The sequence below is a fragment of the Lonchura striata genome, chromosome Z, assembly GCF_046129695.1.
Source record: "Lonchura striata isolate bLonStr1 chromosome Z, bLonStr1.mat, whole genome shotgun sequence".
In the NCBI taxonomy this organism is placed as follows: Eukaryota; Metazoa; Chordata; class Aves; order Passeriformes; family Estrildidae; genus Lonchura; species Lonchura striata.
The window spans coordinates 33,073,205-33,096,420 of NC_134642.1; the positions used below are offsets into that span (position 1 = coordinate 33,073,205).

General features: G+C 38.2%; 2 protein-coding genes across 2 annotated transcripts in view; both read right to left on the reverse strand.

The window, feature by feature from the left end:
• Window positions 1-23,216, reverse strand: part of ITGA1 (integrin subunit alpha 1) — a 69,992-nt gene that overhangs the window by 44,493 nt on the left and 2,283 nt on the right. The gene's annotated exons all lie outside the window — the stretch shown is intronic.
• PELO (pelota mRNA surveillance and ribosome rescue factor) lies at window positions 12,379-19,341 on the reverse strand. The gene is made up of 2 exons (XM_021553854.3): window positions 18,499-19,341; window positions 12,379-17,375 (listed from the first exon to the last, which is right to left on the reverse strand). Exons 1-2 carry the CDS (start codon window positions 19,222-19,224, stop codon window positions 16,944-16,946), a joined length of 1,158 nt encoding a protein of 385 aa, XP_021409529.1. The 5' UTR covers window positions 19,225-19,341; the 3' UTR covers window positions 12,379-16,943.

Below are 23,216 nucleotides of genomic sequence, written 5' to 3' on the forward strand. Positions count from 1 at the left end.
TGCATGGCCTTCTCTATGTTCTGTGTGCTTTGAAACATCATGAGCATAATTTTTTTGTGTTAAAGTAAGCGTCATGATAAGCAATGTAAAATTAACTTACAAATAATAAATGTATTTAAAGGTAGCTTGCTGTATTTCCCACAGGTCCTGTAAAAGAAAATCTTACAAGCCAAAGAGATGTTCAAATCTGCAGATGGTAAATGGAATAGTGGAGTTTATGGTAACCTACATTACATATCTAGCTAACAATAATCTACTGATTATTGTTTATGGCAACTTGTCTTTCATCCTTCATTTCATTTTTTAGTAGAGAAAGCACTATACAGTGCTAATGATTTAGAACATTTAAAATATTACTGATTGTGACTGTGAAAATTGAGTTATTAATAATACCTAGCTTGAACTCTTTCAAATTTCCAGCTTCTGTCTAAGATGGCATACATTCTCTACTGTTTCTAGCTGACTTGTGTATGAATTTAAAATAGTATTGGCAGAAGCACTGGAAAAAGGAGAACTACAGGGAAGTTGGAGAGGATTCTCCTCAGAATTACAGGAATTAAGGAGAAAAAACCCCATTTTTTCATAAGGTGCATAGTATTTTACTTAATCACAAATAACATAGGTAAAATACAAGTTTGAACTCTTTCATGTTATGTTAACAGAATGACTGCAAACAGATCAAAACTGACTCACACAGTTCAGAAATGCAGACTATAAAAGTTTCTCAAAGCTTACAACTGAAGTTCCATTTTCATATTCATGTTCTACAAGAAACAAGGCACTGCAGAAAACCAATGTCCCTCTCACTATTGATTTACACTGGGAACATGAGCTGATACGTGTACCATTCTTTGCTTAGCACAGCTTGTACCTATACATAAGAAGTTAACACTCAGTCACCAAGACGACAACACAAATATTATTCCTATTACAAACCTGGAGTAGTAGCTCATACTTGTCCAGTAGCCACTAATAAATTCTTCTCTGTTTTATTTAATGAGTTCTTTTAACTAAACTTTTGTGCTGTCTGGATAGTTACTCTGCCTCCAAACCATGAAAACTAGACTTTCCTGGGACTTGTTCACAAGCATGTTGCCTGGCTGGCCACTCTAACCTTACAAACACAGAACTGGCACCCTTATTTTCCTAAAAAGATGGATATAAACCTAAGCCAAACTGTAGAACAAAGCCTAACACCTGGTTCTTTACTGATGAAAAATAGATCACCAAAAATTACCCACAGTAAATGGCATCATGAAGACCAACTTAGACAGGAGAAGATAATAAATTGAGTAACAGTATTTTAACTGTGTATGGTCTGTAGCAAATAACAACTGCATTCTCTATAAATAGAGATGATCCCAAGAAATACAAATATTTTCTTTCAAAAACAGGAAAGGATGAATTTAAACTTAGCATTGGAAAAGGCTAACACATTGGCTAACACCACTTCTCCCTGCCAGCATGTGGTTAAAAAGCTATTTTTTGTTTAATTTCACACTTACTGCTATAGCACTTCAGATGTTTTTATCAATTCATCTGCATTTTGCAGGAGACTGAAACAAAGCTGTTCTAGGTGCACCAAGGAGCACACCAAAACAAGTAATGTTTTTCATAAGTATGCAGAATTGGAAAACACTGGGAAATTTAAACAAAAAAAAAAAAGCTAAAAAAATAAGACTATCTCTGTCTTGGAATATAATAAAGAATGCAGAAATTTAAGCTGAAGCCTAAAATAAGATTAAAATGTTTTATGGAGTTCTCGTATCTTTATCTTGTATCTCGTATCTTTAGGTATCTTGGAAAATAAATTAAAAGAAAAAATTCCGTAATGTTTGTACAGAATATACTACAATCCGTGGTCTTGAAAAGATATTTTAAAAACCTGCAAATAGAACAGGTGTACAATACAGCAACAGGGAACTGTGCATGTGATCACAGTGTACTGAAAGTGTTATTAGAAAAGATGTCCAAATTTTAAGACAATAACTGACCGCCTTTAAAAGTATTTTACATTGATGTTGCAAAGACTACTTGTCTCATCATCTTAGAAAACCTTAGAAACCAAATTTCAACCTGCAATTTGAGAACTCTTTCACTTGAGGAAGTAGATAGCACTGTGTGTTGGCACCTGCAAGCCTGCCCCGCAGCTCCCAGCTAGCTGCAATCAGCTGCAGAGAACTGATTGTGTCCTCCAGCGCGCAGCACTGCGCCTCAGGAAATGAACCCTCCTCACAGCTGGATCCTTTGGCTGCACGGACACAACACCGTGCCCTTGGGCCAGGCCTGGGATGCATCTGGCTGGTAGCAAGGAAGATTAAATGTGCTTCTACTTGCAAAGTCATACCTACAGAAATGCTGGTTTTAAAATAATGTCTCAAACATGCAAAAGTGGATTATTTGCTGGACCAGCAAACCTACACACTATTTTTTGCTTCACTTGTGATAATGTCACTGCAGAATTACACAGTCTTTTCCTGTGAAAAAGAGATTTAGCCACTGGCATACCAAGTGGAAGAAAATACGACAGCATTGTACAATTGCTGTCTGTGAGCTCAGGGGCCACAGTGCCTTGGTCTTACTCTGGAACGCCAAGGAGGCCGAGGCAAGAGTTCTTGTTGCATTCAGTTCTGCCTGGCTAAATATCAACATATTTCAAATAAAGCTGTATATATATATATATATATATATATATATATATATGTAAAAAAATCAACTTCAGAAACATTTTCAGTAGTGCTTAAATTGAGCCTTTTATTTTTCAGGGCCACAAAAGAACTTTTGTATGATTTTGCCTCTGGCATTTTTTCTTTAATCTTTAACCTTTGAAGAGCAAAAGACTGACATTCTGGAAAGAGACTGAATAATTAATAAACCACTTCTTATTAAAAGTAGATAAATACCACAGAAGATCAAGAAATATATATTTGAAAGCAATTCCAGATGCAGTAGCCAAATACTTTTCAAAACCAATTAAATGCTTTGTACAACCCATTAAATAAAGCTCTCTTTGCTGTTTTTTTCCTAAGTATTTTGTGCTGGAAAATAGCTTTATAATGCAGTATCAAGTCTGAAAATATACTGAATCAATGCTTTGTAATGTGTACCAAATGAATAACACAATGCAACAGACAAAACTTTTGGAAATATAATGGCAGAAACCAAGAATATGTCCCCCACTCAATTAAGAGTAATCACAATAAAACTATTTTGTGCAAAAGTTGGAAAGTGGCCCTCTCATCTTCACAATCCTTAGTACTTTGCAGTTTCTCACAAAAGAAAGAAAAAAGCCTTAGAAATATGCAGTCACATACAAAGAACTTTACGAAGTCTGCTTCTCAACTAGTGCAGATGTATAAAGTCTTAGCAAATTTAGCAGCTTGATGGAAGTGAAACAGCTCCTAGAAAATGTTTTATCTTGTTTCAAATCATTTCCAGTCCATCTTTTGGATGTAGTTCTTTCATCAACACTTCACACAAGTCCCTACAATTTTTGTATTCCCTCGACATCCACCCTCCTTTGCTATCAAGAACCACTCCTCATGAACACTCCGCTGGAACTTTCAGTTCCTACCATACAGCTTTATGTGTAAGCCCCATATTCTAGGCAGAAAACATAGCAAAAATAAATGTGTACATTGTTTTCTGAAATGAAACCCATCAGTAAGAATCAAATAGGACATTTAATTCAGTTTTCTACAACCACTTTTTCAATTATGATGTATCCCAGCTTTTCTGGCTGGTAAGCTTTCCATTATGTAGCCTTCTTGAAACCAGCATCGTAGGTCAAGTACACCTTGTGCTGCAGGAAACACAAGATACCAAGCCCCAAAGCCAGTTCTTCCACAGTGATTTTTCATTTGACTTCACACTGCTAGTCAGGCTGTTTTTCCACACAAGTATACTTTATGTATTACAGGTCAATTTTCTTGCTCTTAGCCTAAAAAAACACCCACCTAAGTAGAGCCTATATGAACCTGTTTCTTTTAAACAGTATGATGGTAATTGAGTATCAAGAGTGTTATTTTTCATATCATGTGCAATAATTAATGAATATTTCTAAATTTTCATTTCATGTTTCCTACAAAATTAAATTATGACACTCGCTAATGGGAGGAAGCAACACTACTATTTTTTTTTTTTTTCATTCTAAGCTGCCATACCTTTTCTATCTTATCAAATCATATATATCATGCCACTTAGAACAAAAGTTCCTCTAACTTTCTGTCTATGATTCAATCCAAAGATATACCTGCCTTGTGCAACAGGTAGCACAAACAATTGAGAAGGTCAACCTATCCCTGTCTGGTTAAAAAAATGATATGACCATCCTTACATAGTGCCACTTTATTGTAGTTAGCAATTGGTTACTGCAAATGTATCTTTGAATCAGGGGAGCATTTTATAATACAGAGTTTTCAAAACAGAATTTACTTCAGAGTTGAAGCTCATGAAAAAAAACACATGCAAGGCAGTAGAATTATTTCAAGAAATTTCAAGGCAGAAAATGTAATATGTGTTCAACAGTACAAGTCATTTGTGATTCAACTGAGGATTTTTTTGAGAAGATGGAGACTGGTGATTTATGTCATCATGCAACATGATCTACATCTTTCACAGTTTTAGTATGCCAATATAGGGACTAAGAAAAAGGAGGTCCTGAATACTCATGACACTGGGTAATTCTTTGATTTGAGGAAGTCACTACTTGTCAGTGTTCAAATGTGAATTGAAAATGACATTGTCTACATATTTTTAAGCTTCTTTTGAATCCATGCTTTGTACATATTTTTTCCCTTAGCAACTTGCAAGCTATCTTTGAAAAAAACCTGTTAAAATGGAGAAATAAATACTAAACACTGCAGGCAAATCAAAACACTTCTGAAGGTAGATATATTGCCACTGTGTTGTTATTTACCTATTAAAAAAAATCTAACTGGACATTGCAACAGAAAGGGCTCGCAAACGAGTCACTCTAACTGATAAGCCTATGCTTCACCAGTCTACTCCGTCAGATTTAAAAGCAACTATCTATAAAATGCCCCAGGATAGAAATTCCATTTAAACTTTGTGGGAAATGTGATAATCTGAGAACCGATGCAAAAAATAATGCCTAACTGAAAACTCATGCAACTATCTCCCAGTACTGCTCCTTTCTCTCCCTGAGATGGGACCTCTCAAGATTACTCCTAGAGGAATTGAAAGACTCCTTGCAGCAGCACATTCTCAGTAAGTGATTAACAGCATGCTAAACTCTGACATCTTAGCTAAGTGCTACAGAGGATGGATTGTGCACGTACAGTCCTTTGGACATAAGCATTGACTAAGCCTAGAACCAGGAGAGGATCTAGTTGGACCTAGATTGATTCCTCTGTGAGACGAGTTTAGAAAGCAAGGAAGTCCTTTCTGAACCTCATGACACAACAGCAAAGCCTCTCCAACAGATTTATCTGTCTCTGCCCTCTACACTATTAATAGTCTAGTGTACTTTGCCATCAAATCTTGTAAAACCACATTTAACACTGAATTTTGTAAACTCACTGTTTTATATCAATAATATATTGGTGTTTCACTCTTATGAGTTAAGTACATCACTCTGTTTGTGACATGGATGAAGGAAAATTACTTTTTTCCCTACCTGACTTGATTCCTTTGCCCTTTCATTTCCTCACCCAGGTGTTTTCAGAGATTTTCAGGTAATTTTTCTCAAAGTCTTAAGCTAGTACTTTTTCCAGTCCTTTACTTCGCAATGACTACTAACTTCTATCTTTCATTGCCTTGAGCTGAGCACAATCATTGGCTTGCGCTCAAGCAAATCACTCAAAGCTTCAGGAACAGAAGAAATCCTCCAAAAGGAAGCGCAAATACCTTGATATGACCCTTTCGCATCCAGCTAGCTAGAGCATCAAATCTAAGCCAGTTTTTACATAGTACAACAAAAACACAGATTGGCTCTATAAAATGCATCAATATCAATTTGTGAGCGATCTAATTTCTATTGGCGTACAATGAAAGGGAAAGGATGGAAGCTTATAAATACCTAGTTTTTCCTTTGGTCTTAAACAATTTTGCTATGCAGTGATTTGGGGGGGAAAAGCCAAAATGCAAGAAGCAAGCTTAACCAAACAAAAATGACAGAGACAAGTGGGACAGAGACACACTTCAGAATTAAATCTCAGACATGTACGTTAAAAGAAAAAATCAACTTGCAAAGTATAGTCAAGATGTATAGAGCCTACTCAGCTATTATTTCCCATAATAAAACAGCTATCATAATTTTCATTGTAACACAACAGTTCATTTTTAGTTGAACCACTTTCTAGTACAGTAAGAGGAAAGTACTATGTTTCTGTAGCTTTTTATGTCATGGCTACATAAAGTAGAGTTCTGTTTCCCTGTTTGTATGCATTCCCATAATACAGCAGAGACCTGAAAACTCTTAAACTTTAAACTAAGACTTAGCTTATTCTTCAGACAAATTTATTATATAAAGCTAACAGGTTCCAGAAAAAAACATAAATCAAAATAATATTCACTAAACTGAATTGCATTTAAAAGACAGACAGAAATACTAAAACTGTCTAACACAGAAAACACTTTTACTTACGTTAAGTATTCTAGTAATGTTAAAACAATTAAAAAATTGTATGGGCAGCTTTCTAAGAGAAGAACTGGAGAGTAAGAGATAAAACCTACTGCTACTTAAGGCAAATTTTCAGGTTTAAAAATGCTTGGCATGGAGCTTGGACTGAAAATATGAAACATCAGCCAAATAATTCCTTTTTCCTATTGCCTATGTTAATTCTTTGCAATGCATCAAATGTGCTGTCAATAATATTGTTCTAGACTATTTTTTAACTTTTCCTCCTATTGGTAACCAAAAAATTGCTACAGTGAGAATATAGTTGATAAGAGATTGCTACAGGCAATAACGGAAAATAAGTCACATATTTGTTGAAATGCTGGAATTTCTCCATGAATGGTCCCCAGATGCTACTAGCACTCTTACACAAGGTCAGATGGAAATGCCTCTTCATCCCCAACTGCACAGAACTGAAATGCCCGCAGGGAAAGCCAGCCTGTCCTGCATAAGCATGAGGGAGCAGGCACTGTGTGTTTGCACAGATCAGGTCTGACTGGTCATAGCAAAATCCTGAGCCTGTTCCAAGCATGTGCCAGCATGGGTGATCGCAGTAGTGACTTTCTACTAGGACATACAGAGCTCTCCTTGTTTGAAATCTTTGACTTTTTCACTGCTAAAAGAGAAGATAATCAGTCAACTTGGTTCCTTAGTCGCCTCTATGAATTAACTGTGATGAGCAATCTTTTATTGTACTGGACAATTTAAAGAACATGGCTCTTTGATAATTTAAAGTTTACACTTAGAATTGACAAATCCAAGCAGACAAGCATGTGGAACTGAAAATTACCACAGTGATCATTAAATCAAATTTTCCATGGACTTAAACATAAAAATAGCTGCCTAATCTTGTAAAGGCTACAAAAAACCACACACATATCATGAAAAAAACCCTAAGGAGAAAAAGTTTACTCACTTGGTCAAAGAAGACCAAAAGAACACCTGGTATTGCACTAGTCAATTCATAAGGCTGCTGCAAAAGGTATTTTGCAGCTTAGCTCATTTTATGGTCCAAGATAATCACAAAGACTTTCACATCTTGATGTGTCATATGATAGTAGTTCATCTTCAGTCTACCTGTGAGGTGAGCATAATCGAAAGGCAACAGATAAAACTGAACTTTCTGTAAATGGATTCCCAAAGCAGTAAGCCAGAATTGGCATACAGTGTTCATCTGTGACCATGAGAAAAAAAGACAAAACCAAAATGCCAACTTTCAATCAATATTACTCTTGAAATAAGAACAGAAGATGTACCTCTAACAAGAAACTTATTCCCTGAAATAATTATGAGGGATATGTCTGGAATAAAATATGGTCAAGATTGGTGACTATTTCATTGTCATTCCACAGTGCAACTGGAAAACAAAGCAATTTTAAAAACTGCAGTAAAATGTTATGGGCGTTTAATAGTCTTATTTTATGTGGTATATTTTTATGGTCAAGATACTTTTCCTTTAAGTGAAAACCTAATAAATTCTCCAAAAGCCACTTCATCATAAATTATCAATACTGACTGGCAACATACTGAAAACTTTAGCATAATATGCATCACCAACAATATCTACTAATTTTTAAGGACTCTGGCACTCAAGTATTAGTAAGAACATGAATATCTCTTTTGTTGTATCATTGCTGTAGGGATAAACCAGTTGGAAGCACTGCAAAATTAATCTTAGGTCTTTTTACTGCAAATGTTCATTTTTATTCATCAATAAACAATTCAGGGAAATTTGGAACCAGCCATGAAGAGATTATAAAAGGAAGGTTTGTTCCCCCCCAAAAAAATTAGAGCTGGATTCTAGAGGTAGAAAAACATCCTGTTTTTTAGATGCACTTTAAGATAGAGTTTTCTACATGAATTACTGGCACTAATAACTTTAATTTCCCACCCACAGAACTGAAGTACACCCACGATTTTAAAGATATCTATTTGGACCAGGCCTATTCTGAAAGTTTGAAAGTATCCTCATCATACCAGGACTTCTATAAAGAATCTGTTACTCTTTCTTTCAAAGATCTGCATCACCCTCACAGAACTACCACAGAAGTTTAATAGTGAGATTGTTCAAGCAGAATTAAAGTTTGCAAAACTAAGGTCATTTTTCGGGTCATTTAAGAGTGACTCAGACTTCTAAAGTGAACCAGCAAGTCTTTTTAAAAAGGACCTCCTAAAAAGGTACAAATGAGCCCTTTGCTACCGATTTATATCCCACAACATTCCTGTTATATATATATATATGTGCTACCTTATCACAGATTTAACATCAGTCTTATGCAAGTAGCACCTCAACTATAGTTTCAGCAGCAGATCACTTCCAGCTTTTCCTTCCTGCCCAGCTGTGAGGCAGCAAAGCAATGCTGATGCTGAGGTATTTTTATTCTTTTTTTGGTCTACAGCTCTTTGGATACCACAGTTGCTCTTTCATGGGATACTACAGTTGGCTTTGTAAGACTTTTCCAAGCTATGATGTGATTGATACAGAAGGCCAGCGTGTAGCTGCTCACTCAAGAATTACTGGAGAAAATATGCTTTCTAAAGGAAACTCACTTAATGATCAATGACTTCAGTTTAATGCCTGTTTACAAATAAAACACTCAAAAAATATTTTTTAATAGCCTTCACAGCTCCTGGAGGACATCTAACTGGCAGAGATGGAAAAGAAAGTACTCATTAAATCCTTATCAGGTACCTAATCTAAGCATTTTTGCATCATTAGCTCAGACAGCTAATGCCTGTCACACAGGAGGTCAGTGTTGTGGTGAAATTTGGTGTGATTGCTGCGATGCAGTGTGAACATATGTGCTAAGAATTGAACAGATCTAAACAGGGCAACATACAATGCTCTAATGAAATAAAAACAGCAAGTGCTCTGCTTCTGTTCCAAGCGTGGGTACAGAATTGCTAAATTAATTCCTATCTGTTGCTGGTAACTACATCACATTTCTCAGGGTAAACAAATTCCATATAAAAGTGACCTTTTGCTCTGATTTTTTCTGACTGGAAGGCTGTTCCAATTTCTCATTTTTTCAGTAGTCGGAATGTTCTGCTCTCTAACATACATTTGTTTCTTGCCAGTCCTTATGTCAAAATAAATGTGCTTAAAGTGGGGAACAAAGTAGTTTTAAAAATGTTCTAGAAATAAGAAAAAAGCACAAATTCAAATTACTACTGCCTAAAGCCCTAAGCATTTTTTCAGTGACAATTTCCACACTCTTTCCAAAAAAACCCACATCATTTATAAATTTGTATTATCTATTTACACAAGAAATACATGTCTTTAAAATTATGAAAGGCTAGATTTATAGTGTCAACATTAATTGTTAACATTAATTTTGTTTTTTCTGAACACTTACCTTTGTTCATAACAAAATACTTTGTCTCATAAGAACAATAAACAGGACCATGCAAATCTACACTTGGATAAAACAAATGTAGACAGCTTGAAACAGTTTAAGTGGTCATAATTGACCAAGATCACAATGTTTGACTATGTACTAATAGTTTTAACAACTGATTTCTGGGGCTTTCTTGAGAAAAGGTTTAAAAGCCTGTCATTTGACTTACTAATCTTTTTATCTCAGTTGAAATTACCTGAAAACTGTTAAAAACCAACAATAAACCTTGTTACATATGGTTTCATCTGTCTTTCTCTTTTTCTTCTCACCAGGTACCCTCTCAAAAAGCCTGTAAGGGTTATTTCAATCAGCTTCTGATGGTTTGAGTTTTTTTTAATGTCTGACTAGAAATTTTTCCTTTGCTTATCACACAGACTGCCAACACAACACAGTGAGGTGTTTGTTTCATAAAGCAGTATTTTTGAAAAAGAAGTTGGTTTTCAGACAGGTGTGAAAGGAAAACAAAGACAGTCTTTCACAAGCCTCAGATACAGCAACAGCAGGGTGGCCGGAAATGACTCCATAGTGAGAGGATTAGTGAGGTCTCAATATCTCTAGAGTCCGTCTCAGGCTCAAAGCTCCTCTACCAGATACACACAGAGAACTTAGTCACATCAGCTGGCATCTTACCCTCAGCCGAGCATGAGCCGTTAGAACTGAATTCAGATATTTCAAACATTCACTGTGCCTCCCTTTGGGGAAAAAGTAACATACCCAAAACAGCACCTCATGTTTTCCATTAAACCACAGCTTTTCATCTTTCCTCACAGCTCTGGAACTTGGAACAGCTCCCTCCGGAGACAGCTGCTCTTTTTCTGCCTCTCACCACTGCTGTCCCAGTAGCTCCTACATACAGCCTTGCAGCGAGGGCAGCCAGTGCCCCAGGAGACCTGACTGTACTGGAAGACTGCCAATGTTCACCCAGCACTGTCTGCAAAGTCCATTTCAGCTTCTCTTAGACAATCCCATCTCAGAACAGAAATTTCCACTCAGGAGAGGAATAAATTATATGGGATACACCAGTTCTCTCTCTCAAATGAAGTGGTCTTATGGTACCTGTTTGGGCAAGATAAACAAATGCAATTAATTAACTTCACTTAGACCTAAACAAAACTATTTATCTAAAACACTTGAACACTGCAGGTCAAAGAAAAGGCCATTTTCTTCAGCAAAAACTGCTGTAGCTTTCAGAGCTTCAGAAACCATTAAAGGAAATGTCCATGAACATTTAAAAACTGTCAGACTTCCTGAATTTATCACTTGCTACCGAGTTCCTCTTACAGTAAACAAATCTTTGACTCTTGAAGATAATTATCAACCCCGCATCCTGAGCTAATCCTGCAGCTACCAAAGCAACTACAAGCCGAGAGTCAGGCTAGCTTTTTCTTTTACTAAACATACACACACATCTTCACATACAAATCCGTTCAGCAAAAAGTTTGCCAAAAGCATTTGTTCTAATCAAACAAAAAGTACTGTATGGGAAAGAATCTGACCATCTTCAAAAGTAGATTTCCTGGTAGATGTCAGGTCCAAAATATTTTTGAAACATGGACGGACCACTGTTCAGGACTTTTTTTCTGAAAAGACTACTGATATAAATGTGTTTGGTAGGAACAGTCCTAGTTTTCAATTATTTTCCTTTCACTTTCAGACCAGAAATCTGAAAATTGCTGCCCTTATTCCTTCAGACATCATGCCTGAGCCAGTTGTAGATATCTCAGACAAGATACAAGAATATCTATTTGTTCAGTGTGGAAGTTGCACTTACCAATGACACTGACACAAAAGGGTGCACCTTTAGTCTAGTGTTTACTATGAAAGAGAAAATGGCCTTAAGCTTTGTATCTTCTGTTCTATTTGACTTCTTAAACCCCTACACTCTTTCTTTGCTATTCCAGGCTTGGCTTTGACTAGAAATTCCATTTTGGACCAGAGAAAACACTTCCCATCATGTCTGGTATGTACATGCCTAAAAAGGAACGTTTCAAAAAAGATTTCAACTAATTAACATTCTCTAATGGAATAGCTGCTTTGACAGCAGATTCATGATCAGCTCTAATTTAACTTCTAAGTAATTATTAAAGCAGCATGACAGCAATTACATTAGCTGTGAATGTAGCATTTCCCAAAAAGAGGGCAATAAATTAAAGACTGATATAGCAAAAAACTGTCAAGACCTGGCAGGGCTTGAAAGTTGCTGCTTCATGTTGCATTTCCCAGAAGACACTGACTTGGAAGGAAGGGCTGCTCTGATACCACTCCCCTCTCTGTTTCTTATGCAGCTCTCAAGTGCGACAAAAGGAATAATTATTTTCAGACAACAGAAAAAACAACTGATTTCAGAAGCCTTTTCCTCACACTTTATTTTAGGCTAAGACATCTTAGGAGTCAATTTTTTCACAGGAAAGCTACAGAGCATCTTTAAAACAGTAAACTTCACAAGTTGGCAGGGTATGATATGCATTTTGGTTGTTAGACTGCTGACATGTCTTTCCTTTAGATTCTGTATCATGCAAGCAGTTACCCTCAAATCCAAGTCAATGCCCTATTTGAGTCAAGCATAAAATATGGGGCAGGACTAAACACTACACTTACTCAGCAAGCTTTCGGGCAACTGTCACACAAGACGCTTCCTAGCCTGCCTTTATTCTTTCCACTGCTGAAAAAGCCCAGGCTCAACTCCTGTTGGAGTCTGAATTAAGAATCGTAATTATCACAAAACCAAATGGTTAGGCATTTTCTTAACCCTAAATTTGCAGAATAATGAAACATCAAAATAATTTTTTCCCCCGCACAAAATCTAAATTAAACAGTCCCTAAAAGCAATTTGTAGGCATTACAGGAGAAAGACAGATACGGGAAAATTATCTACTGCAACGCCTTGTCACCACTCTCTCCCCACTATCTGCTAAATCAAATGAGAACAGAGAAATCTCCAGATTAAAGCAACCAATGCAAGAAAAAACATCAAGTTTTAAGTTCTGCCTATCTAAAAAGTAGATCAAATACTTTTCTGAAGTAATTCATTTTTTCTGTTATTATGTCTCCGGCAGGGATTCTGATTTTAGGTTATAAACACGGATTCCTAATGGCAGACCTTCCAGATGCTGCTTCACATTTTAAAAATTGTTTTCGTAGGTCTTTTGTAGAGTCAGTACTACACACTGTAGAAATACGGCTTCAAGTAACACATTCTGACAATATGGCGGGTTTTCCCCCTAAACTGTGTCTATTCCTTCATGAAATAGACTTTTCTTTGAAATGAGAGCTATGAAAGTCTCAAGAGAAAAGTGAGTGGACTGGGTGATCTAAAACACACATGCATATGTGTACATTTTTCTAGACTTACAATCCTGCTTCTATAAAGAAATTTGAGAGGCTCAAGTGATATATCAGTCTCTAATGAAAACTGAGCTATAATATACCTTCACTGAACAAGGTAAACCAAGGACAGCAGCTCAGAAGTTGTAAGAATTTTCAGAGGGTAAGTTAGTTTTAAAATTCAGGGCTACTTAACCTGCAAGAGAACAGTAGCAAATGAAAATTTAGACATTTACACAGCTTTAAAAACATCATGTCTAGTCCCAGCACAAATCAAACTGAAGAGCTATGGGCTCTTAGCACAATGGTGGTCAAAAGATCATTTATTACTAGCATTTTACTTATACAATGGTAAAGACAAGAGGAGGGAGACAAAGAATTTCCTGGTAAAATGCTTTACAATTTTACTGAAGGATTTATCTTTTATTTTGCCTTGTAATTAGTAGGATTAGTTTGGTCTCCAGCTGGTGGTGACCTTGCATTTTGCACTAAGCTTTAGCTGATTAACAACCACAAAAAACATATGTGATAAGTGGATTTAAATGCCAAAGGTGACAAAACTAATAGACTGGGGCCTGTTCCAAAATACAAATTTGCAAGAGAGGCAAATGAGGAAATAAATTTATTTGAATCACTGTCTAGCACAGCAGGGTTCATGATCAATCTAATTTCATACTTTTTAAAGCTTTCTTCCTACCAAATGTAACAAGATTTAGGAAGTCCTGCAATATGTCTTCATTCATTTTGAACACAGAAAAACTGAAAGCTAAACCACACTATTAATTCACAGAATTATGCCAGAATATAATCCTAAACTAAATGGAGACATTTCAAAATATATTTTTTAGTTTAGTTCCAAACAATAAACACAAAAAATATTTTCCCATGGCTCTAGCACTCACTCCTTTGATATGCTGAGAGCATCCTCTTCTGTGCAAGTGTTATCTATACACACAAACTAAGATCTGCATTGAGCAAGCAACTTTGTCAGAATGGACTTTTCAACTATTCAAAATTCCTTGAAATGTAGAAGACACTAGCAACCCTGGAACTTGGCCAGGTCAAGCACTGAACACAGCCAATTTTCAATACCAAGCCCTTAAGCTGTTTCCTGAAACAGGATGCATTTGTATACATAGAGATTGTATATTTATTTTACAACAAAAATGCTTACCAAAAAAAAAAAAAAAGAAAAAAAAATCCCACCCTTCCATACTTATTTTCTTTGGGCAATTCCATGTGTATTTCTTTCAGAGATATAACAACATGATAGCAATAGCTAAAAAAAAAAAGAAAATTACACAAAATATAAAGTCAAGACAGAATTTTAATTCTAAGTATAAATAATTAAAAGAATCACTATCATCACATTTTTAGCAGATGAAACAAAAAGAAAAACAAAACTGCAACAAAATGGCCACTTCTTTTCCTTGATGGTAACTACAGGCACAAAACACAAATCCATCATTGTAATCATGTAGTACTCAGCAAAACTCTTCATAATTTCTGGTTTACAATGGAATAATTGGAACCAATCTGGTTTGATAAAACAGCAATCCATCCCACAACCAAAGAGGAGTTTGATTTGTCTCTCGGAGAATTTTCTGAGAAAAACTAAGAATTTGTGGTACACTACAAATTAAAATATGTCATTTGTGTACAGTTGCAACAAATTTGCACTACTTAGAAAATGGGAATATACTGCTATATCATCCTATATTATAAAAGCTCAGAGAAATTAATGACTTGTTTAGATAAGATTTTATTTAAGGCCCTAACTTGCTGCCTATAATTAGTATTTCCAGGTCAATTTCTTCTGCTTCCTGTTTTTAACATTAAACTAGATATAACAGGAATCAAGGTGCTTTCTAGCTAAAAAGTGTATGATAAACTTAGGCAAATAAGAAAAAAAATAAATTATTTTAAGCAGTCTTAACTACTAAATAAAGCCTACCTGAGCATTCTATGACTTGTGGCACCCAACACCATTCAAGACAAAATGTAAAGCTCAAATAACATAATTTATGTGTGCAAGCTGACTGTAAACAAGTATCTCAATGGGCTTTGCTTGTCTTCAGCAAAAGAAGAATCAAAGTGTTACAGCTCTAATATAAGTTCTTTTCAAGGATTTCTTAGACTGTGTGGATGATGTGGAAGAGGGGAGATGGCTTTAATTCAAAAGTACTTCTCTATCAAGAAGTTTAGATTTGTGTCTCAGCTACCAATAGATAGTATTAAATTCAGAGAATTGGCACCCATGAACATAGGGGACTAGCCTTAGTTTTAGAAAAATAATTTTTATTCTACCCAGACTAGGAGTTCTGGAGGTTTTGTTTTTTAATGGTCCACTCTTACAATACTTTCCATGTCACAGAATTCTTCTGTGGTTCCTGTTCTCACCTTCCATCACATCTATAAGAGAAAAAAGTCTATTTACACACACAAGCCCCATCACCAAACCTTGGTTTGAAACAATACAACCACAGTTTATGTCTGAATCTGAAAGCAGTTTTTGCTTCCTCAATGTAAGATGTATGGCCCACTGAAGAAATAAAACTCCTTCTGGCTCTCAGTACTTTGAGCTGATCAAGTAATTGAAAAGGTAATTTTCACTTTTACAGTTGCCGCTAGCTAAAGCTCAAGTTTGATTTATAGTTTTGTCATCTTTATTTCGGTATCACCATTTAATTATGTTTTTAAAGAATTATGCAAATAGAATACCAGATTATGAAGTTACCTAAACTATTTGCTATCAAAAGATTCTTTGTGGAAACTAGAGTCCTGATTTTCTAAGTTTTTTCTTATACTTTCTCTGAACTGGATGCTAAATGCCAAGTTAGCAGAATATAGTCAATGACTCCTTGTTAGTCTTCAGTACAATCTCCCAAGGTACAGTATTCAAAAAGATAACTAAATGGGTGCACTGAGAGCCACCATTTGTCCTGCATCTACTACTGTGTTAGCAAAGAAATGTAAAGTTATGGTTAAGATAAAGGGTCTCATTGCTGAAAGACTGCTTCAAGTGTTTCACAGAAATATTTAAGTGGTTAGACTTACATCACCACACTAAGCCCTAAGAATTGATATTGACCCTATTCCTTTGACACACCTTACAGAGAACAGGGAGCACCTATGAAGATCGAGCACAGTTTTGACAAGTCTCCCAAGAAGTTTGCATTTGTTTCACTATACTCTTTTCAAGCATTTGAAAAGAAATATTACAACATGAATTTCGCCCTGTTAGCTTACTATTTTTTCTTACACATTTCACCTAAGTTGGCAGTATGCCTTAACATGCAGACCAACCAGCACTGAGGAGCCAAATTAGTTTCTTGTACTGCTGGTGGTCTGGAACTGCAAAAACAGTCAGCTCAGCACAGCATATCAATAATTATTACCATACATCAGATATCAAGTAGTGTGCTACATAAAGCTATATATATATGCATGTATATGTTTATTATTAAACCTTTTTAATTACATGTCATGGTACATGTGCACACAGTATTCAGGTGAGGAGGACCTTTTAATGTAATTTCAACATGACACTGAAAAGAAACTGTGGAATGAAGCCACTGTTATCAATCCTCTTCAGAGCTAGATTCATCTTCCTGGTCAGAGAGCTCAGCAACTGGAAAGCGCAGGATAGCTGCCACCCCTGTCAGCTGGCCCAGCTGCTCTCCAGACACATGGAGGCTGGAGAAAATGCGCACTGTGCCCATGTTCTCCCGTACGCTATCTACCAATTTAACATATCGGGAACGTGTAGCCACATCCTGGTGCCGAAAAAGCTCATCACTGATCAGCAGGGTATCAATGGCCATGGCTTCATTGGCCTTTTCCACATGTTTCAGGCCATAAAAAGCCCGGTCAGGCTCATGCTGCAGCATTTTATAGAAGTCATCTAAGGCTTTGACCTCACCAGCTGCCTTAGTGTCAGAAAGACGGCTAGTTACAGCTGGGTCGCAGAGTGCTTCTTTCAGTGCGTATTTATGTCCTGAGGAAGAGTGGACCTAGAGTGAAAACAAAGTCAAAAGTTTGGTGTTTTTGAAAAAAAAGGACCATTTTCTTTATTAACCAATCACAAACACCCTCCATGATATGTAATATTAATCTCGATAATTATCTGGGGAACTTGTGTCCTTCTTGACATACACATGATTCTTTTCTTAATCTCTCCTGCAACACAGAGCCTATACCAAATCCCTTAAACTGTCTTTGAAGCAGAAAAAGACAACTGCCTCTCTTATTCAAAGCCTGGATTAAATATACAAGCTCAACAGCTCCCAAGATACGGCTACTTGAAACTACCAAGAAACTCAAATCTAAGCCTACGCCTCTCTTTTAAAGCATTGAAGAAAAGGAAGGACCCTCAACACTGCAGGCATATAGTGTAAAAGCATCAACTCTGTGCAATTATTATGGTCACAAAGCTACTTCTCTCTATTATCACTTTGTTACACATGGAACAGGAGGGTTTTCTTGGTGCACTGGGTCTCCTAAGTACTGGGACTCACTTCACTATCCCTGCCCCCAGATCACCCCAGGCCTACTCCAATCTAAAAATAATACAAGAATCCTTATGAAAACGTATTTTAGGTCCTGAATATGACTATTTTAGTATAAAGCTAAACCCCCATGCACTCAATCAATGAGATGACTAAGAAACAAGGAAAAAAACAGAGCCTTTAAATATGTGGTACAAAACTAACAATGAAATTCTAGTTAAATTTGTTAATACAAAATTAATTAACCTATACTACATTCAGGTACTTTTAAAAAAACATCTTTGGAAAGTTGTTATTAAACATGGATGCTATACAGGTGACAACGTAACAGTGCAAAGTACTTTCCAACTTAAACTTCACACTTAATTGAAGAGCCAATATGCCTTTACAGGGAGTTTGAAATATCTAACACTTTCTCTATTCCAGATAAAGGTATCCTATGTGGGAACCATCCTTATACTACGCACAACTCATTTATAGTTTGGGAGACATAAGAATAATTTTCTCATGATGCTCAGTCAGAAATTTATTTTCTTTAGTGACTTATTTCCCATGTAACTACCTTTTACTATCATACGCAACTCTCAAGCCTCTTTTTACCTACTCTAGAAACTGCTTAGATCCTTACCTGTAAGAACTTGGACCTGTTCTCCAGCAGAAGTTTGTTGTCAGTCTTGACTGCCTGCTGGAACATGTAGTCACAAAACTGCTCCCGCACGAAGCCTGGGCTAGCCACCAGTACACACTTCACCACCTCAAAGTTGATATGCCTCTGGATGGCTTGCACCACCTGCTCGTAAAACCTCTCCAGAGCCCGGTCGTGCTGACTGCAGTTCCCTTTCCGCTTGCGGGGGATGTTCACCTCCACCTTGGCTCGAGTCAGCGTCATGCTCGGGGTGACCAGGCAGACGTGAGCCAGCCCCTCCTGCATGACCACGGCCGCCACATCGGCGCTCCAGGCCGGGTCGCAGGCCTGCTCGATGCGCTCCAGCACCACGCTGTCCCACTGCTTCTTGGCCAGGGTGAACTGACGGTTGGGCTCCAGCTCGATGGTGTGGTAGGCGCCCATCTTCACGTACTCGTTCTCCTGGATGTTCGTGCCCTTAACCCGCAGCTGGCAGGCCTGTGAGTCGAAGTCGATGGTCTCCACGCAGAGGGTGAGGGTGGTGCGGACGCGGTTGCTGCCCACGCTGCCCGTGGACGACTCGGTCTGAACCTTGCGGATGGTGGAGGCGCGCAGGCTGTCACCCACCTGTAGCAGGTTGTAGGTGTGCCACATGTCCTCAGGCTCCTCAGGGATCAGCGTCACCTGCCCCGCATTATCCTTCTCCAGGTCCTTCCTCACCAGCTTCATCCTGGCGGCTCCTCGCGTCGCTGCCCGTGTCGCGGCGGCAGCGGGCGGCAGGCGTGCCCCCGGCGGGCAGGCTGAGGGCCGGGCCCCGCGGGGCGCACGCTCCCGGACGGACCGACGGACACCCGCGCCGCCTTCCCGGCGCGCCCCAACCCCGCGCTCCCGAGCGCGCCCGCCGCCGGCACAAACGCGCACGCGCGGCGTCCCCGGCCGCCCCACGGCGCACGCGCACAGACGCCGCTCCCTCCTGAGGCGCCGCCGGGGCGCGCTCGGTCGCCGCAGGCGCGGCGCATGCGCGAGGCGCCGCGCGCGGTAGCCGGGCGGCGCGTCCCGAGGTGCGTCAGCGAAGGAAGAGTGCGGGGCGGCGTGAGGGCGGGGCGCGGGGAGGGGCGCGCTGCTGCTGCCGGGCGCTGCCCGCGCTGCTGCTGCCGGGCGCTGCCCCGTGGGAAGGGTCGCCCCCCCGTTCGTCATTCCCCTCCAGCGCTGCACAGCGGCCGTCCAAACTCCTGGAGTCTCCTAACGCCGTGCCACACGTTTCAAAACACGAGAGGCGAAAACCAAACCAAAACCAAACGGCCAAAGCCAAGCAGTTGTTGGAAACTTAGAGGCGCAGCTGGCAAAAGAGGCAAGAGGTGCCGTGGTTCGGCGAGGCCAAGGAGCCAGGGGACGGCAGTGCCACCCCCAGCGCCGCCTGACTGAGGCGGAGCGAGGCGGCCGTCACCCATGGAAACGAAAACCAGGCAACATCAGAACATGACCTGTTACTTGGCTGCTGCTCTTAAACTGAATTCCGGTTTAAAAGGTTTTGGTTAAATTTGCAAGTTACATTTCAGCCCGTGCTGAACCTTGACCAGCTTCCTTCCAGTTCTGACATGCTAGGGAGGCAGGATGAGCACGTTTCAAACGAAGCTGGATGTTCACATAGAGAAATAAGATGCCTTGATAAAAGACATATAAAGAAAATGGACCTGAACCATCATTACACAGCTGAATTTTCAGCCTAAATGAATTTAGCAATCCAGAAATAATGAAAAGTTCTATCACTATACAAGAAGGGAGGAATACTGGAGAAGAAGAGAAAGCTGAGACCACATAGCAACCTTCCAGTATCTTACAGGGAAGAGGGAAGCTGGAGAGGGATTCTTCATCAGGAACTGCAGTGACAGGACAATAAGTAATAGGTACAAACTGAAAGAGGGGAAATTTAAGTTACATAACAGGAAGAAATGTTTCTTTGAGGGTGGTTACACACTGGAATAGTGCCTAAACCCTGGTTGCCCAGGAAGGCTGTGGTTTCCCCAACCCTGGTACTCATTGGACAAGGAATTGAGAAGGCTGGGAATTGTTGAGTGGGAATTGTCCCTGCGCATAGCAGGGTGGGTTGGGACTAGATGATCTATAATGTTCATTCCAATCCCTTAAAATATATAATTCTGTAATTCTGATTTCTGTAGCTAATTTTTGAAACAGTGTACAACACTAAAAACTCCATTTAAGAATGAATGTTACGAATATAGATCATGGGAAAGAATGAAGAATAGAAAAAAAAATGCTTGCATGAGAAATTATTAAATAAAAATAGGTTGAAAAGTTCAGCACACTAATATGCCATGCTAAGTGTGTCAGGGCAGTTGCAGCAGATAAGTTTGGAATGATTACACACTCGGTCTACTATAGAAAAGCATCTTCTGATGGCATCTTCTTACAGATGAGAAGGTGGTCACAAGGAAGTTTCTGGTTTCTATTAGCTATTTAAGAAAAAAAAAAACCAACTCACTATGATTATGGAATTTGCTGACTTGGGAAGGCTTTGGAGTCAAGAATTTGATGAGATACAAGGCTACTGTGAGCAAAAATAATCCCATATCTTCCATTATGGTGAACCTATAAATTTCTCAGAAGTATCTAGCTTTAGTCAGTTGTGACAGGACAGTGAACTCAGATTTGGCTCAGAAATGTGCGTTCCTTTTCCCTAAGCTTGATACTGGTGTAAAAACAACTTTATCAGATATTACATAATAGGATTTATTTATCAGACCTCAGACTCTCTTCCTGTGAGTACACATGCTTAACTCTGTTAGCATGAATTGTTTCACAGAATCAAGCAGGACCACCCAAGGGAATATAACATAAGCACATGTGTAAGTAACTGTTTAACTTGTTTGTATTAATAATTTTGCACTAGTGTGCATTCAACTTTACTTTCAGAGTTCCTTTCACTTATCTATATAAATGCTGAATGTGATTTTATGGCAGATTTTCTTCTTTACATTCTTTGCAACTATAAAATTTCAAAGGTTGACCTCACGCTATTCTTTCAAGAAAAAGTAGTTGTGGTGCATATTTAACTTCCACATTAAAATGTATTTTACTTTTTATTATTTTACAGCTGTGTATTTACAGACTTTTCTGTGCTTATTCATTCCAGTCAAATTTTTACAACCATCCCTGGAGATGCAATATATTCTAGATAAAGGTTGCAAGTTGGCATCCAGTATTATCCAGTAAAAAATAAACATTTCATTCAGGAAAATAAGTGACTTGCTGCATTAAAAAACCCCACAATAACACACATGTGTGCATACACACACCCCGCCTCACACACCCCAAAAGCAAGAATTCAGGAAGAACAAAACCACAACCAAAGAAGAAAGGCCAACTTTGAAACAAAGTTGCCACTCAAAAGTTTCAATTACCTGTTGTAGAAAGAAACATTTTGATATGGGCCTTTTCTCAAACAGCAAGTTGTAAGATTTATAGAGTTGTGAACAGTGATCCACAAATATTTAGTGGCAAATGTAAACTTCAATGGATTTACCCACTATCAGCAGGACTATTGTCAACTTAGAAAGGAAAATATTTACTAGAGATGATGATGCTTTGCCTACTCTGGTAAAAAAAGTAAATATAGGATATTATTATTTGTTTGAGTATGTCAAAGTATGAGCAGTAGAAGAAAAATATCTCAAAAAATTAAGAATCACAGAAGTTTCTAAGTTTATTCTAATTGTGCTAATGACAGGAAGAGAGATGAATTTGACCATGGTAGAGCCAAAACAAGTGGGTACTTCCAAATCCTCATAGTTTTAACATGAAAGTTCAAAATGGCATAGGTTGTTCCTGTCTTGGTATAAGATTGAGACTATGTATAGGACCTAAGAGTTCTTGCAATAAATCACTTTGTAAATACACTTCTATAGGTATTAATAATTGCAGCAATTTGACATCCATTTTTGGACCTTCTTAAGTACAATGCAAGATAAAATGAAAATGGTGGTATCATATATTCTTAGGGATTTTAGAGCCATGCTGGTTATCTAAAGCTATTATTCTGAAAATGTTTTAGACACGCTTCCCTATGTCTTCAACTCTTGGTCAACTACTTTATGAAGATGGGTTACATACAGATTTTAGACAAGGAGGGGTCATTTTCCTAGGAAATCTCATCTTCTCCATATTATAGACACTTTAGCTAGAATTCATGCAAACATGCTTACATTCTGGATAAGAAAAACTAATGGAAAAGAATTTCTGATGTAGGGGGAAGTCTGCTAAGAAATGTTGGGCATTATTATTTCAAGAGCAGAGGAATATAAAAGAGACAGATGGAGAGGGGAAACTTGGGAAAACATCTGTTTTCATGCTTTGCCTTTGTCCTATGGCTGTCCTGCTTGTACAGACTCTGAACAAAGATCACTTCATTTTCTGCATACAGTTCTGTCTTTTTCTATTTATCTTTTCTGTTATAAAGATGAGTACAGCAAGACCATCATCAATAAAGAAGTCCAGGAGGGAACAGGCTTTGCATAACACTGTTAAGTGAGGGAGCTTTTAAAGGTAATGGAACCCTTGAAACTGACTTCTTCATTCTTTAGTTGTTGAAATGTAGGGCTGGAGAAAACTTCAGCAGATCCCTAGTCAAACCAATTGCATAGAGACCAGCTGAAGTAAACTCAGCCATCCCTTATGCTGTTCATCTAACTTAATCAAAAGTC